The sequence below is a fragment of the Lactuca saligna genome, chromosome 4 (genome assembly GCF_052625555.1).
Source record: "Lactuca saligna cultivar CGN05327 chromosome 4, ASM5262555v1, whole genome shotgun sequence".
Taxonomy (NCBI): domain Eukaryota; kingdom Viridiplantae; phylum Streptophyta; class Magnoliopsida; order Asterales; family Asteraceae; genus Lactuca; species Lactuca saligna.
The window spans coordinates 210,085,332-210,103,803 of NC_136420.1; the positions used below are offsets into that span (position 1 = coordinate 210,085,332).

The 18,472-nt window shown below is 32.8% G+C and overlaps 1 protein-coding gene across 1 annotated transcript; it reads left to right on the forward strand.

Moving 5' to 3' along the window:
• The first annotated feature begins 13,776 nt into the window (after positions 1 to 13,776).
• LOC145043309 (protein PLANT CADMIUM RESISTANCE 8-like) lies at positions 13,777 to 16,564 on the forward strand. Its single transcript, XM_078991923.1, has 4 exons — positions 13,777 to 14,519; positions 15,437 to 15,508; positions 15,703 to 15,915; positions 16,357 to 16,564. The coding sequence occupies exons 1-4, from the start codon at positions 13,850 to 13,852 to the stop codon at positions 16,440 to 16,442; spliced, it is 1,041 nt and encodes a 346-aa protein (XP_078848049.1). The 5' UTR covers positions 13,777 to 13,849; the 3' UTR covers positions 16,443 to 16,564.
• The last annotated feature ends 1,908 nt before the right edge of the window (positions 16,565 to 18,472 follow it).

Sequence of the window (18,472 nt, forward strand, 5' to 3'; positions counted from 1 at the left end):
TGTAATATATACAACTATTTGATAATTTTATAAAGCGCTTAAAATTGTGTAAATTATATATCAAACGAATGATAATATATACTGGTAACAAAATGTATGAACAAAAATATGAACTGCAACTTTTAAAAACATAAAAATAGAAAAACATCTATTATAACATTTGTATTAAAAAAGATATATATACAACGAATAATAAAAAACATGAAAAATAAACACTATAACTTTTAATAATATGAAAACACTAAAACATCTATTATAATATTTATATTAACTCTTCATATTTAAATCACAAATCTCTTCAAATATATTAATGTTTTTAATGAGCAAAATTTTACAACCTTATAAAAGAAAGGAAAATAAAAAGTTATTAGTGATTATTAATTAATAATCATAAGTTAAAAACTCTTGAGTTGTAACTAATAAATATATATAAATTAGAAAACTTTTAAGTTGTAGTGTGAGTTTCAAATGAATGCGGTACTTGGAAATGTGTACTTATTATTATTATTATTATTATTATTATTATTATTATTATCATCATCATCATTATTGTTATTATTATTATTATTATTATTATTATTATTATTATTATTATTATTATTATTACGATTATTATTATTATTATTATTATTATTATTATTATTATTATTATTATTATTATTATTATTATTATTATTATTATTATTATCTAAATAATTGGTTTTGATGTATCATTTTAATCCATTCAATTATTAAACATAAAGTTATTTAATTATAAATTGAAGACATATATAGGTGCATATACATGTAAAAAAAACCACATATTATTATATTCATCTAAATAATTGGTTTTGATGTATTATTTTAATCCCATCAATTATTAAACCCATCAATTATTAAACATAAAAATATTTAATTATAAATTTATAACATACATAGGTGCATATACATGTTAAACAAATTACACACGCACACACACACACACACACACACACATATATATATATATATATATATATATATATATATATATATATTTGTAAATGTCATATGTAATTCTTGTCGTAGTAATATGGATAAATTACTTTCATATGAAGAACATATCATGATAAGTCTATCATAATTACATATCAAATGTTAAAAATTATGTTATCTTTTAAATATTGTGTTTTAAATATGTTGTGTAGGATAACCCAACAAAAAATAATAGAAAATAAACATAATCAGAATGGAAAAACTACAATCAAATAAATAAGAGCATTGAGTGGTTGAATATATAAATAAAGATGTAACATAAACATACATTTAAATCAAAAGAAAAAACTAATATTCGTCAACTTTTCTGAAACAAAAAAATCCTATATCCGTTTTCTGAATCTTCTTTCTTCATTTAATACCATTCAACCATAGAAACTTGATGACAATTCTTCACTAATCTGCAATCAAAATATTTTTCATGAAAAAGAAGAATCAGAAAGATATTCGAAGCAAAACATTGATGTTTGAAGAGTCACATTCAAGATTGAGTAATATATACAAATCACATATAACGATTAAATGAGAAAATGAATATAAAGAAAGAATAGAAAAAACTTCATTTGTTTTGGTTGAAAGATATTCCAAGCAAAACATTGATGTTTTGACATCCTTCTTACATGTAAGATTTTATATAACACAAAAGACACAAAAGATGAACCTTTTTATAGTAAACTTTTCACTAAATGCTAATTAAACATAATATAAGTTATAAAACTTTTGAGTGTTAAATCATAATTAAGAAAACTTTTGAGTTGCATTAGTTAAAAAAGAGGGTTTCAAATGAATGTGGTTTTAGGAAGTTAAAAAATGGAGGTTTCAAATTCATGGGATTCAAGAAAAAAATACTAGCTTTATAAGTATGTATGACTAGGCGAATCCTCGCGCATTGCATGAATATAATTATTTAATTAAAATAATAAAATTTTACAAATTGTGATTTAGTATTTATAAATGAAAAAACCAATGTCAGTAGAAAAATAACACATATAGTTAACCTATTAGTTTTATTAACTGTAATAAGTTTATATCATTGGTTATTTTTACTATTAACTGATGCTTTTATAGACCGTTTTATGTTGTGTAAATTGTACATCAAACATATATATCAAATAAAAAAGTAAAATGAAAAAAATAATAGAATAATATGGAAAAATACTACAACTTAACCACTTGGGTTGTGGTGACTTGGTAAGGCATGTGGAAGATATGGTGGATAACCTATTGACCCATGTTCAAATCCTGGCACCACTCAGCCCTTGTGGCCATGGAGGTTTGCCTGCAGTGACTCCAGGGCATAAGACAAAACTTTATGTTTGCAGCGGGGGATTAGTCGGTGCGCGAAAGCTGGCCTGGAAACCCTCGTTAGGGAAGTTCCCTTTCCAAAAAAAAAAAAATACTACAACTTTTAATAACATAAAAACATTACAATATTTAGTATAACATTTACATTAAACAAAACTTATTAAACACTTATAAATCATTCAAAAAGAATATTTAGAAATCAACATACATTTGATATATAAAAACATTGTTATAAAAATATTGCGTTGAAATAACCATTGATGCGACAAAACTTATTTTTTCAACTCTTTTTAAATAACCATTGGAATAGAATGAAAGGTTAAGTAATATAGTGATTTGAAATTAAAAGCTATAGTGATGATTGTTAAGTATTAAGACTAATCTTAAAAAAAACATGTTAAGAGTGGGTTATGGAGTGGGAAGTGTGACACGTAAAATATATTTTTATCACTTATATTTTCTTATAAAAGTATTAATATTTTCTTTAGTCTTACTTTAACTTTAAGGTGAAGAACGAATAGGAAAAAGGAAATTAACTAATGTAATATGATATAATAGATTACTTATTATTATTACTATAAAACATTTAAAAAAATGGATACATACATATAAATTTTGTGAAAACATAATGAATATATTTTTATAACACATAACTAATCCTTGGTTTTCAACAATAAATCTACATCATATTTAAAATCATTCGTTCTAATTCATCACTATCACTAACATTTTGGAATAATAATTGTAAATTCATTTTTATCAAAATCAATTATCAAAAGTTCCATCGATGTTATTTACACCAAAATAAATGATATAAACTAACATAATATATAACTACCAACATAAAATACATGTTGAATAATGTTCTCTTAGACATAAAAATAGATTGTCTTAATATAAAAGAGAAAGATGACATAAAAATACATACATGTTAACAAAGTTAATTGCTCTAACTGATAAATAGCTTAAAGATTGATTTACCAAAAGCTCATGAGAAGTGATTATTAGTCCCACTTCATCATCTTATGATTATAAAAAAATCCATAACACATAAAATTAAAAAAATTGTCTCAAGTATACCTTCACACACATACCCAAATTTGAAGCTTGGTTTATATATACAACTTTACATGTACCAAATTTGCATTTACTTGCATTTACATTTAGAAAAGTTGCAATTGTTCTCTTACATCCATGGAACCAATCATATAAATCTTCAAACTCCACCAATATAATCTATCATTTTGTTTTGACATACATGCAATATGCAAGCTACAATGTTCTTATATAGGCTAAATATTTCATTTAACCCATCAATTAAATAGCATGATTTGAAGAGTTTTGGAAGTTACGAATCACAATATTTCAATTAATCATAAATTAAATAATATAAGTTGAATAGTCTTGGGAGTTTCATGAAGTCATAATTGCAACTATAGTTATTAGACTTATCCAAGTGGGAGACTGTTGGATAAGGTGTCTATGTCCATCACTATATTTGAGATATACTTGACCCGACCCGACATGGTCCATTTAGGTTGCACTTCACCCGAACAATTTATATGGATAATCTTTTGAGAATAGTATAAGTTATGATTTATTAATATATTATAAGTTCTAATATATTAATATGAAATCATATTATTTAATTAGTATTGATCTAAAACTAATTTAGAATTAATTTGGTGATCAAAAGTATGACTAATTAAATATGGACTCTTGTATTTATATAGTGTGGGCTAATGCTTATTTAGAATGGGATAGGCTTGAATGGTAAGTCCATGGAGCTTTAACCCATGGATCTCATGGAAATGAAAGGTCATGGGTATTAGGGTTTACATGGATGTAACCCTAATCCACCACACAATATAAAAGAGTCATTGGCACTTGAAATTGCACTAGTTTATGTGTGAGAACTAAGGGTGGTCAATTTCTAGAAGTGTTCTACTATTCTCTCAAGTTTCCAAGGTTTGTGGTCGATTTCTAGTAAGTGCCTCTCATGTACTCTTTGGCGTGCTCGGATGTAACGCCCCGAAAATACGAGCCAAAAATTTCATTTTTAAAAACATATACTTAGCAAAACATTCGAATTAAAACGTTTACTGATCATAACATTTTATAAAGATATCACATGTCTGGAAAACATTTCATAAAACATAATAATGTCAGAGTACAAATCCCCAGGAATATCTCATGATGCGGAACACGAAACATGTGTGTGATGGGCCGCTACCACGCCAACTCCTTCCGCTTCGAAGAAGAGGTACTTGAAACCAAAACTGAAAACTGTAAGCATGAAGCTTAGTGAGTTCCCCCATCATACCGCATACCATACAATCACATATCATACATATTGCCAGGCATTTCTGGGGTGCCCGACCTACCCGGTACGACCATTCTAGGGTGCCGACCTACCCGTGTCAAGCCATTCTGGGGTGCTGACTACCCATGTCAAGCCATTCTGGGGTGCTGACTACCCTTCGGTCCTGACAACCGAGCCTCGGGGACTATTTCACCCCCTACTGCTACTATCACATATATCATAACATAACATATTATCAGACATATCTAGGGTGCCTGAACTACCCTTCGGTCCTAGCAACCGAACTCGGGGATTGGTCCCCTCCTACTACCTCTATCGCATATAACATAACAAGCTAGCATGCAAACATATAATCACATACTGTCAGACGTATTTGGGGTGTCTAACTACCCTTCGGTCCTAACAACCGAACTCTACTACTATCACATATAACATATCATGCTAGCATATAATATATCAGGTAGTAGCAAACCTAGATGATATCACAAAGACAATCATCTATCATACATCTCCTACTGGTGGGCCGACATTATGGCCTTAGACCCACCGCTACTGGAAGGTAACTCACCTCGTAGCTGCTGATCTGTGTGGGAAAAGTCTGTCTGTCTGTCTGCTGCTGCTGCTGCTCCGAAAATCCTCCGGCTGTAATTCCCACCAAAAACTTAGTCAAATACTGCTAACCGCCTTCAGGGTAAATTGCCCATTTACCCTTAACAAGTCATGAGTTAAGTCATAGTCAACTGCCAGTTGAACAGACTCGCCGAGTTGGCTTGCTGACTCGCCGAGTCCCTTTCTCTATACCCAAGTCTTAATAGTCCTGCATCCTACTCGCCAAGTTGTATGAACAACTCGCCAAGTTCGTCTTCATCCGAAGAACACTCTACGCTGTGACTCGCCGAGTTGTATGAACAACTCGTCGAGTCTGTTCTTGATCTAAAAAGATTGTCTTGAACTCGCCGAGTCAGGGCATTGACTCACCGAGTTCCTTCATGGATGAGTTCGGCTTCCAACTCACCAAGTCCACCCCGGACTCACTACATTACTCGCCATAACGAAAAGGGGGAAAAACTCAGGGACTCGCGTCTCGACTCGCCGAGTTCAATGAACGACTCGCCGAGTCGTTACCATGCAATTACTATATGGTTGATTATGCTCGAATCCAACTCATGCCATACATATATCCGTGATCCTGGGGCTTGATTTACACGTAAAGTTTCCAAATTTACGTGTAAATAGGCAACCATGAGAGTTTTAGGGTCCAAAATGCACCAAAAGGGTAGATCTAGGGCTTTCATGTAACATGGTTCCAAAAAGACAGTAGATCTGAGCTCCTGGAGCTCAACCATGCCTAGATCTAAAGGTTAATCAGCTTATTACGAACCCTCAAACCTACCCAAGCTTGGAAATGGTTCAAGAAGGACTTTAATGGAGCTATAAGGGAAAATAAGCATGAAAACAAGGGGGAAAACGAGTTATACCTTAGGGAACACACTGAGATAGCTCAAAGATGCTTGACCTCCTCTTCTTCTTCTTGATCTACTCTTCCCCCCACTCCAAAACTTCAAGAGGACACACCAAATGCTTCAAACTCACAAGGAAACAAAGCTTGGACGAGATATAGGGCTCTGAGGGTGAATGGGGGCGAGCTTGGGTCGCACAAGCTAGCTTAAATAGGGGGCAAACCCTTGGAATTAGGGTTTCATCAAACAGCGATGACTCGCCGAGTCCAGGATATGGACTCACCGATTCGCCAACTTAAGCGTGCCCCCGGACCGCGTCCCTACTCGGCGAGTCAGACCTACAACTCGCCGAGTCCAAGGCTAAAATGACAAATTACTTAGATAAATTTTTACGTACCAGGAACCAGGTGCTACATCGGAGCTCTATGACTTCAGCTCGAGTTACAACTAATTCTTGCTGCAACGCCTCATTATCTCTCATAGCTCTCTCACGAGCATCATCAAGATGGCAAATGCGGACTGTATTAATTCCCGCATTGGCATCAACTTCCATGATTCGGTTGATGGCTGTCCTACCCTGCTCTTCATTTCGATAACCCTGCAGACCATAATTGGCAGGACTCTGTCTGCTGAGCCTCCGTCGCTCAGGATGTAGAAGCTTCAGTCTCCGTTGTATGGTATGGGTTGACCCTGCTCTTGACTCCATGTTCCCAAGTTTTTCGCCCACAGAGGTGACAGGCCTTTAAAAGCCGGACGAGGGTTAGGATTTGGGATTGGAGCTACCAGGGGTAGATAATTGACTTCTGGCTTGGAGTCAGAATCCTCCAGGAAGTTCTTTGAGAAGTCTTCATCCAATGGAATTGCATGATTCTCTTCTGGCTCTGCATCAAGCCATCTACTATTACTTTGGTTGGGGAAGTACGGGTCGCCATGGAGATGGAATCCAACCATATTATCTATGCGAGAATAGGGGTTAAAGAAATAGTTAATAGAAGTAATACTTAAGATAATTATAAGATGATTCTTACCAGTTACTCCAATATTTGCGTAGTGCATACCAGTCATATGTAACCAAAATAGGATAGACCTTCGAATAAGTGATCCTAACTCTATGTCCACAACCAAACAAGGAACATGAAGTAATGCAAAGATCACAGATTCTAAGTCTATGACACCTTAGTCTCATATAACCTTAGCATATCCACTCAGCAACTATTGACATACTAGTAAAGACCTTTTTAGTTTGCACATAAGTAATTATAGTAACACAAAATACTCCTATAGTATTTTAAGTTTATGTTTTGTTCTAAAGTTTTCATTGTAGTAGTGTTGGTAAGTTTTTAGACTTGCTGCAACACCACAATTATTCCTAGGCACATGCTAATCACTTCTCGGAAATATATAGTTGATCAGGGTATATCACTCCCTGATCTGAGTATATATCCCCAAGCCTAATTGTGTCGTCCAACAATCGCAATACTTTTGTTATGTTCTGGTATGACACTGATCTAGTATGAATGCTTGTAAGTATACTTTTAGTTAAATATTTTATTATTTAAAAGTATAAACTCTTGGTCAGAGTATTTTAATCCCGTTGTTTTTATAGTTGTATATCTTTTATGGGTTGTTATACTCAATTCACTATAAACAAAGCTCTAATACCAATCTGTCACACCCCTAAACTAGAACGTCGTAAACGTTTGGGGGCGGAGGACGTCATGTGAAGTATCATAACAATGCATAATAGTAAAACAAGCAACAACATAATCCATTGCATTAATAATATAATTCAATACAAGTGTGTTATGTGTATAGTTTGAAAGACACCAAAATATTAATCAAAATAAAAGATGAGTCTTGAACGTGCTCCGTCTTCTCAAAACATGGTCATCGGTACCTGTCTACTAGTGACCTAAGAATACAAGTTATTTTGAAAGTGTAGATCAGCATTAAAGCTGGTGAGTTCATAAGTATTTTAGTGTCATTCTTTGTATAAGTTTGATGAAAGTGTTTGTAAATGTTTGATGTAAAAGTTTGTAAGTGTTTGTCTTAATTGTTTGTATACTTCCTAGAAAATCCTATATATTCTACTAACGTAGTCTTCTACCAAGACCCAATTGTTCTGTATGTTTGTTCTTTTGTAAAAGTGATAAATTTTCCCAAGTATGACTATTATAACCAGAAAATAGTTTACATTACCGTTTATGTGAGAAGATCACAATATGAATGTAATGGAAAAATGACGATGTACAGTAGTATTGTATATAAGTAACTACAGATGTACTAACTACCTTAAACCTGTTTGTTTAATTAAGGTAAAATGTGATGAGATTATAACCATACTTGATTGACTAGTAAAACACGACGATCAAAGATGACAAAATGGTATGAAATTCGTCACCCGTAGACCTGCAGGTCCCACTATAGCTAGCAGCAAGGTGTAGGATGGTCAATCCCATATAGATCTATACACAAATTCATGCTCTCCCTCCAGGAGACTCTGGTTACAAAACGTGACACAACAATATATTGCCGTGCCATGAAGTAGTGGCTCACATTAATGTTATAGTATTCTTGTATTTGTATAGTATGTTTTCTCTACTCTAGTGTATAGTATGTTCTCTCTGTTCTAGTGTATAGTATGCTCTCTCTGTTTCTCATTATAGTATGTTTGAACTGACTTATGTATGAGCTGACTCTTGTAAGTTTCATTGTTCTAGAAATAGTAAGTAGTGACTTTCTAAACTATACATATTATAGTTTACTAGTATTGTTGTTTGAATGACTGATTTTGTTTGAACACCTTTGCTATCCCAAGGTATTGAACTGAATGAAGAACTTTTATATCTATACACATATACATAATATATAACTAAGATTCAAATGACACTCGGACAAACAACCGATACCCTAAGTCCACAATCAAACAAGGAACAAGAAATAAAACGAGTTATCAGTCCTAAGCACTTTCAATCCTATTTATATAACTATATCTATATAGACATGATTTTGACAATATATAAGTTTAAAAGAGTTTAATAAAGAATTTAGCATATAAAAGAGTTTTAACCATTTGAATGGTTATAGATCACTTGATGTTAGTTTATAAAAGGTTTTTGAAATAGTTTGTTTAACAACACAGTTTTTGAAAAATAAGAAATCTTCTTGATTGATAGTTATTAATCACATGTGATTGATATAATAACTACAATGTTTTCAACTTGTATCCCCCCTATAAAAGCATTTAAAATCATTTAAAAGATAAGTTAGGGGTATGAACTCACCTGAAGTGAGTGATCTGGAAGGTGAGATAGATATAGGATGCTTGAGTTCACAATTGAAGTTCCAAAGCACAGTTGGATCCTATAAGGCATATGTTCATATATATATATATATATATATATATATATATATATATATATATATATATATATTCAATTAGTGGTTATAACTACTACCAAGTATAGGAAACCACCTAAGATTGTAGGAAACACCCTAAATGAAGTGTTAGGCTAAAAAATGGAAGCTTGGAAGGGGTTTACGACCACCCATGGATGGGTTTGTGGCCTTAAGGAGTTCATGAACTCATGAGGTGTTTACGACCCTTATGAATCTATGAAGGGTTCACGACCCTTATGAAGGGTTCACGGTCGTGATCCCTTCAAGCTCATGAAGATGATGATGAAACTTGACAAAATAAGGATAGGATCTAGTAGCCTTTCAAGTATGAAAAGATTAAGGATGAAACACTTACATTTTTGAGGCTTTAGAGTGTTCACAGTTGAAGCTTTTTGGGAGAGAATAGATGTGTTCACGGTTGTTCGGAGGAGGATAATTGAGAAGAAAATGAGGTCACTCTAATATATATAGGAGGTGGCTCACGACCGTGAACCTAGTTTGAGGCTGTGAACACCTTGTGTGTGGTTTTCTAGTATGAATTTAACCTCCCGATCTCAAGCTAACTAATCCCAACATCCATTCATACATTACATTAGGCTCAAAAACTCTCAAACAGATCCTTAATAGTGCTAAAGGATAGCAGAAACTAGTTTGACTTTGATTGAATTGTATGGTTGTACAAGATAGAAATTTCGGGTTGTCACAAAACATATTGTATTCTTACAAAATACACTATGTATACATACCAAGCCTAATGTATTCTTACAAAGTTTTAACCATAAATTATCCTCACCTACAATTTTTATTTGGCTAATTGTTATACTTTTGTAAGCAAAACAACTATGAAGTTCCGATTTCAGCAATGAATGTTCAAGAGTTCATAATTCATCATCTAATTATAACATCTAATTTCAGATTTCATCAAAGTAATACAATCAAAATCTGATTTATACATCTAACTTCATACTTTAACAAACAAATAGCATCTAAGTTCAGATTTCTTCATCTAATATCATATTTCAGTAAAGTAATATCATTAAAAAAAAACTGATTTCTGCATCTAGTTTCATGTTTCAGCAAACAAAGCATATACAATTTTATATTCCAAAAAACACAACATATAATTTCATATATCACAAATTCCGCTATATCTTCAGCAATTCTGGAAAGGGATCGAAACAACTGGACATGAATAATGAATATGTCACAGGGGGAATGTGACATCCCCATTTTCACGGCTAGAAAAGACCGATTTTGTTTATACTTTATAAAAATCAGAGTACCTCTTTTAATAAAAATGTTGTGGAATTTGTTACCAGTAAAACATGATAAATAAGTTATCAAAGCACTTACAAAGAAAAGTATTTTTATTCATTTTAAAACATTTGGGATGTCATCGTTAATACAAAAACATAAGCATAAACAGAACTTACATTCATTATCACTAGTGATTTATATCTCCTTAATCTCTCAGTGTAATGTGACTTCATATCAACGCCTGTGATATAAATAAACTGAGAAGGTCAGGTTGGAAAACCTGGTAAGTACATAGAGATTTCAATCCCATAATGTTATACCATATATATATAGTTTAAAACTCACAAAATATACAATTTCACCATATATATAAACAACTCTTATCCCACCCCGTCGATCCTCAGAACGAGACTATCCATACTCTCGGACCTAAGATTAGCCATTTTACCTAATCCATACTCCCAGATCAGAAATGAACGACTTTACCTAATCCATACTATTGGACTAGGGACGAATGACTAATCCATACTCTAGGATTAATGATGAATGATTATGCCTAATCCATGCTCCCGGATGAATGACATATACTAAAGTTTTATTCTCTGAGTATAATTCACTCGTACTTGTAAGAAAACACTACCCGATATTCCTCATAATTAATTTAGGTTTACACTTTATCCTAAATCAGCATATATAATCAGGTATGTTCTTTAACATGTATCTCAGGAAACATCAAATAATTCGCACATAAACATATATTTAATACTTCAGTCGATATTTGTATTAAAATGATGTTCATGAAAGGGACTATGCACTCACACATAAACTCTTCAACAAATATTTAACTTTTTAACATATATTTAATACTTTAATTGATACTTGTATTAAAATCATGTTCATGAAAGTGACTATGCACTCACTTGAAAAGGTGGTGATTCCGAACTTAGACAGCGCTTCGCTTTTTAAAAATAATTTCATTCTACAAAACCTAGTAATTACCACTAGAATTTAGTATATTATTTGTCGAGACTAATTAATAGTCTAGCTATTATTACTATTATATAAGCATTAAACAATACTTATATAACCCATAATAATAGCCTAAGTACTTATTATAAGTTCCTAATAACATTACTATAATTAAATAAAAACTATATTAAAAATCGCGTAGGCGTAGCTCACTTACAGCGAGTTTTATAGAAAACCGAGCTTTGCTTGGAGCAGCGTTCCCAAGCCGAAAATCTCTTCTTCTCGGATCCGTCGAGCACTCCGGGACTTCTGCCTCGTGCTAGGGAGGTTCCCTAGCCTTTTCGGGGGGTTTCAGGGCTAAAGAGAGGTTCTAGAGAGAGAGAGTAAAGAGAAGAAAAAAATAGGAAATGTGTGAAGAAAATGAGGGTGGAAGAGGTTCTATTAATAAGGTGAAAATGGTTGAACTTGGTACCACATGTCACCATCTAGTGGCAAGACTTAGGGAGAAAGCAATGGTCAATATTGTGCCACATCACCCATTTTCGCACAGCACACTTTCGACTTCTAAAATCCGTAACTTTCACATACGACCTCTGTTTTTGACGTTCTTTATATCCACGCGTAGGTAAAAATAAGATCTACCACTTTTATTTTGACTCCGTTGGCTAATTCTCGACCGATCTTAAATTTAACAGTACAATGAGATTATATTGTTAAATGTCCACGTAAAATTCATAACTGCTACATACGAACTATGTTTTCGTCTGTCTTTTTACCGTTGAGTTCCTATTAATGAGATATTCAATTCTCATTTAGGTTGCGTAAGCCAAAGATCGCTCGATCTAAAATTTGAGTTTCGGGCTGTGTACTGCTAAGCCAAATCTTATAAAATTCATAACTTCCTCATACGAAGTCAGATTTGGGCGTTCTTTTTTTTGTATGTTCTCTCTTTAACGTATGCTACAACTTTTGTTTAGATTTATAAGGTTAAAAAGTCCTCCATAGTAAATTCACTATTTACGTCTCTCGGTGTCGTGCCGGTTTTGCCGTAAAACTTCGACGGACTATAACTTCTTTGTTAAAACTCGGATTTAAACGTTATTTATATGTACGGAACCCTTGAGGCGTATTCTGCAACTTGGTTTGTCAAAAAGTCATTTTCGACCCCTATTATCTCTAAATTGATTAGCTCGAATCTACGGGCGTTACATAGAAGAGAAAGAAAAAGAAAAACAGAAAAGAAGAAGCTACCTGGCCGTGGTCGTCGTCGTCGGGAACTAAACTGTTGATGTTGACGGTGAGGAGCTACTCGTCATCGGTGTCGTGGACGTCGACGTTACCTGATGGTGGTCCGACAAGTGGGTTGTGGTGATGAGATGATGATTTGGTTTGGGTATCGGCAATGGAGGGGAAGGAAGGAAGAAGACATTGTGTGTCGGTACAAGTAGTGGGGCTATGGAAGATGATGGGTTGGGATGTTGAAGAAGGTGGAGGAACGGATTTGATGGTTCGATTACACCAGCGAGACAACATAGATATGGACGAAGAAAATTGAAGACGATAATTGTAGGGTTTTTTTATTTAAGTTTTGACTTTGATATCCCATATTTAAAGGGATAATAAACATATTAATTATCGATCATAATTAAATATGTAAAGATTACTATAATATTCTTAAATGATTTATTTAATTATTTATTAGTTTCTCAATTTTTATTGGTGCATACATCCAGATAATAGTTGCTACAAACATTTGAACTTTTATATATATATATATATATATATATATATATATATATATATATATATATATATATATATATATATATATATATATATATATATATATATATATATATATATATATATATATATATATACTAAATCCAAGTTGTATATACCAACGATGATATTCATTAGTCAACTATGATAATAAGTCGACCATGATAATGGTGTCAACTTGCGTGATTGTCAACTTGTTTGTTTGTGTTCATATGAAGGAGTCTCACAAACCACGTCTTTACTACTACATTGCTTCCTATATATCTATGTCTTCATGTGTTTCATTCCTTACACCAACCTAAACAAAAGTCGTTGGACCTGACAGATAATTCGAAGTAAGATGGGCCGAGGTAACGGAAATCCAGCTCCTCATTCCTCCGATCAAACCCCATTCCAACATCCATCGCCACCACCACAAGGCTACCCAAACAATCATGAAAACCCACTATCAGCCTCACCCTTTCCTTCACAACCAGATGCTAATTTGGCTCACAATGATCGGAATCAGAGCCACCCTCAGGCCACTCGTTCATTCGTACCTCAGTCGCCAGAAAGTATTCCGCCACCTGAAGCTTACCCACCTCAGAAGCCACATACGTACCCACCTCAACAATCACCATCAGCATACTCACATCAGCCGGAAGGTGCTAGTATGCCGCCACCTGAAGCTTACCCACCTCAGAAACCACATACGTACCCACCACAACAGTCACCGGCAGCATACCCACCTCAGCCGGAGGCTGTTCAGTTTCCTCCTCAGCCACAGCCTGTTCAGTTTCCACCTCAGCAGACTAGTACTCATCAACAAGCTTACACTGCTCCTCAAAGTAACAACTACGCCTTTCCTAATGCTCAGCCACAGGTGGTGAATTACGGTGTAGCTCCGACAGGATATCAAACGCCGGTTAAAAATGGCCCTCCGGAAGGGATTGCTGTTGGAACTCAATACCTTGCTCCGACTCAGGAATGGACGAATGGTCTCTTTGACTGTGCTGAGGATCCAGAAAATGGTAATTTCAACTACAGCTTCCAATTTATTCATTTAATTTATTTCTTGAATCCATTTAACTCTTGTATTAGTATTATTATTTATAACATTTTAAGATAGTTATAATTGGTACCATTTATTTCTTCATTTAATTTATTTTTATGTTGAATCATACAATAAAACAAAAACAGGTTTACATTTTTGTATTATTCTGAGTGAAAAACAGAAGTAATCTCAATAAATTTTAATGGTTGTTCTATCGTAATGCATTCAAAATTACTTCTTAATTTCTATTTTTAACAAGAAATCTGAAATATATAACTTTCTCAATTTGATCATTTAATAGTAAAGATATATTTTGAAAATATTGATGATGGGTTTCATCCTTCCTAATAAATGAAAGTTTGTTTTGTCACTTGGTAATCTTTCATGATTTTTGACACTTGTCATTTTGTGGTATTTTTGAAATAAATATTATCCATTTTTTAATTTCTAGTTTTTTTTTTAATTTTTAAAATTAAAGTCATATATTTATATAAGTAAAATATTAAATATAATATATATAAAATTAAATTGCAATGAATATATTTCTTCATTTCTTATTTTAAAGTATTACATTAAAATATATATATATATATATATATATATATATATATATATATATATATATATATATATATATATATATATATATATGGCTTATATTTTAATGTTTATTTTTTTTAATTAATCCGTATAATATACGGGTGTCACACCTAATCTATCACATATGAATATTTTTATGTTCTTAAATAGTAATATTACCAAAACAATAATTATGAATAATATTCAGTTATCGTATTACCGAGACAAGTTTTTTTTGATAGTGGAAAAACTCTTAAAAACATGATTTGCAAATGACAGAGTTGATTAATATTTTATTTATTTATTTATTGACAGCGATTATAACGGCATGTTTCCCATGCATCACCTTCGGACAGATTGCAGAGATTGTTGACCACGGCCAAACTTGTAAGCTACTTTATATCATTATTACACATATCAGTTTCTTCGTTACGACTTACGCGGGATCATAAATGACAAAACATGATAGAGAATGAGAGTAATTATGTCCGATGTTAATGGAACAATTGTTTCATAAGGATTTGTTTGTGGCATGCATAATATGTGCATTTGATTGATTTTATTACATGGAACTCTTGTAGCATGTGCGACGAGCGGACTTATATATGGTCTAATCAGTGCGTTTATTGGGATTCCATGCATTATGTCATGCTCATATCGCACCAAAATCAGGAGCCGCTATGGTTTGCTAGAGACTCCTGCACCAGACTGGGCTACACACTTGTTCTGCGAGTGGTGTGCACTTTGCCAAGAATACCGACAACTTAAAGCCCAAGGCTTGGACCCTGCTATAGGTATGTACCTTACTTGTTGCATCTTTAATGGCCAAAATCCTCTTTTTCTACTCACCATCTGCAGGTTGATCATGATTCTTTTTATGTTTTTGCAAAACCTAGATTAGTGATATCAATTCGGAAATAATCTATATGGGGTTCAAAACCAATTTTTTTTTTTTTTTTTAAGATGCTTGGTTTTAAAATCTGAAACTAATTTATTTTATTTTTGCAAACAAAAACTATATTATGTTTTCTTAGTTTGAGAGTATAATATAGTGTATATTTGATTGGTCATAATTTAATAAAAATATTTAATTACTAAACAAATGCCTGTTTTTGTAAAATGAAATTTGGTTTGATACATAATATAATTGCTTATCCTTTTGCAAAAACCCAATAAGTAATAAACTTATTTGTGAAAATATTTTGATTGGAAACATATGCGTTTGGTCATTATAGGATGGCAAGGAAACATGGCGAAGAACCAACAAATGCAGCAATATCAAGTGATGACGCCTCCAATAAACCAAACAATGATGAGTTGACGGGTGTGAAATTTAATTTTCCATATTATCATTCCTTTTTCAATATTATATCGGTGTTCCGTGAATTCATTTGTACTTGTAATAAACTTTTTTTATTTGCATGAAATTTTCTTTTATTTCTACTCAAGTTTCTAAATAATGTAAAATATAACGTGGTTGTAAAGTATGGAGTTGATAAAACATTGATGCCAGTAAAACAAGGGAATAAAACAAAATGAGCTAGAGGAATAGAGTTTCTTATTAAACAAGACTTTTATTCTAAGAAAACATAATAAAAAATAACTAAAACATTTCCTGATTTATTCTAGTAAAAATAACAACCTAAACTAACACAAATAATGCTTAAAAGGAAAGTTTCCAAAAATGCACATGAAGGCTATTTCCTAAACTTCGCCAATATTTTCCCTCCTAATTCATGAACAAAAATGTTCTTTACTTCTAATTCATGAACAAAGACTTCTCTTCAAACTTCACTTTAGCCATAGATTTGGTGAGTATATCAACATGTTGTTCAATAGTTCCAACTTCACTTTAGCCATAGATTTGGTGAGTATATCAACATGTTGTTCAATAGTTCCCATAATTGCACGATGACAACTCCTTTCTCAACCATATGAAGTGGAATCTTATTTCTATATGTTTGGTTCTTCCATGGAACATCATGTTCTTCATCAGTTTCGAAGTTGTTTTGGTGTCAACATACAACACTATAGGGTTGATTCTTCTTCTAGTTAACTCTTGTCTTTGGATCCAAACTCCTTCATATGTGGCACTTGTAGATGCCATAAATTCTGTTTCACACGATGAAAGTGCCACGTTTTGTTGCTTTTGTGAGGCCCATGTAACAAGTTTCTCATTAAGATAAAATTCCATACCTGACGTACTTATCCTATCAATCACATCTCTAGCTAAATCCACTACTAGAATATAGACCTATAATGACACAAGAACTATGGAACACACTTACAAAAGTGAGTATCTTAAGTTATTGTCATTTCTTCCAAATTTTAGAATATTTAAGACACGTTTTTGTGTGTATTATAAAAATAATATCACAATGAAAAATAGTAAAAACACGGAGGATACTCATCAAATACATGTGTCGTGTAGAGGCATTGTTATATAGTTCTTTTAGCAAACGCGTGTCTATTATCCTCAACACAAATGGTGTCTAAATCTAGTTTTTTTTTTTTTTTTTTTTTTTTTTTTTTTTTTTTTTTTTTTTTTTCACAAAAACACATCCATTATCCTCATCCCACGTGAAGGCTTTAGAACATTGGCGACCCCGATTAGGCTCACCTCACCTTGTCGGTGACTTCATCCTGACTCCACTTCCCCTCTACCTTACTCCACCTCAACCAGGCTCACCCTAGTTTGTTCTACCCACCCATGGAACCACCATCTCTCCCACTCGATGGAGAAATTTTAAAAAAAAATCTAGTTTGGTCTTAATCTCCTATATCTCAATATTAGGAATTTAAATCTTGATTCTCATTTGTTTATGATTTCCCATAGATAATTGAAATACACATAGACAAAGAACCCTATATTTATAGCTGATGACACTATCTTCTTCACAACTTCTAACATACTCAAAACGATACATAGTTGTTCCCTCTATGTACCTCATAATATGTTTCATGACTTGTAGGTGCTGTGAAGTTGGTCTTTCCATGAAGAGACTTGTTATTCAAACCAAAAACGTAATGTTTGTTCATGTATGTTTCAGATATCTTAATCCCCCAATAATACTTTTGTATAAAGTGGGATCAACAGGTTCTCTATAACAACCTGTTTCGAATTGTTACCCATTCGGGTGTGGATGATAGTATGTGGATGATTCGGGCACTTAGAGTTAGTTTTGGAGACAAGAGTATTTTAGTAATTTGTTAGGTTGGGTTTATAGGGAAATTGGATGTTTGTTCGGGATATTGTAAGGTAGGTATCAGTTGTTTAAAGCATATATTTTCTTATTACCTTTTCATGGATATAAGGATGGTTGGAATTTGAGTTTTATCAAAGAAGTTATG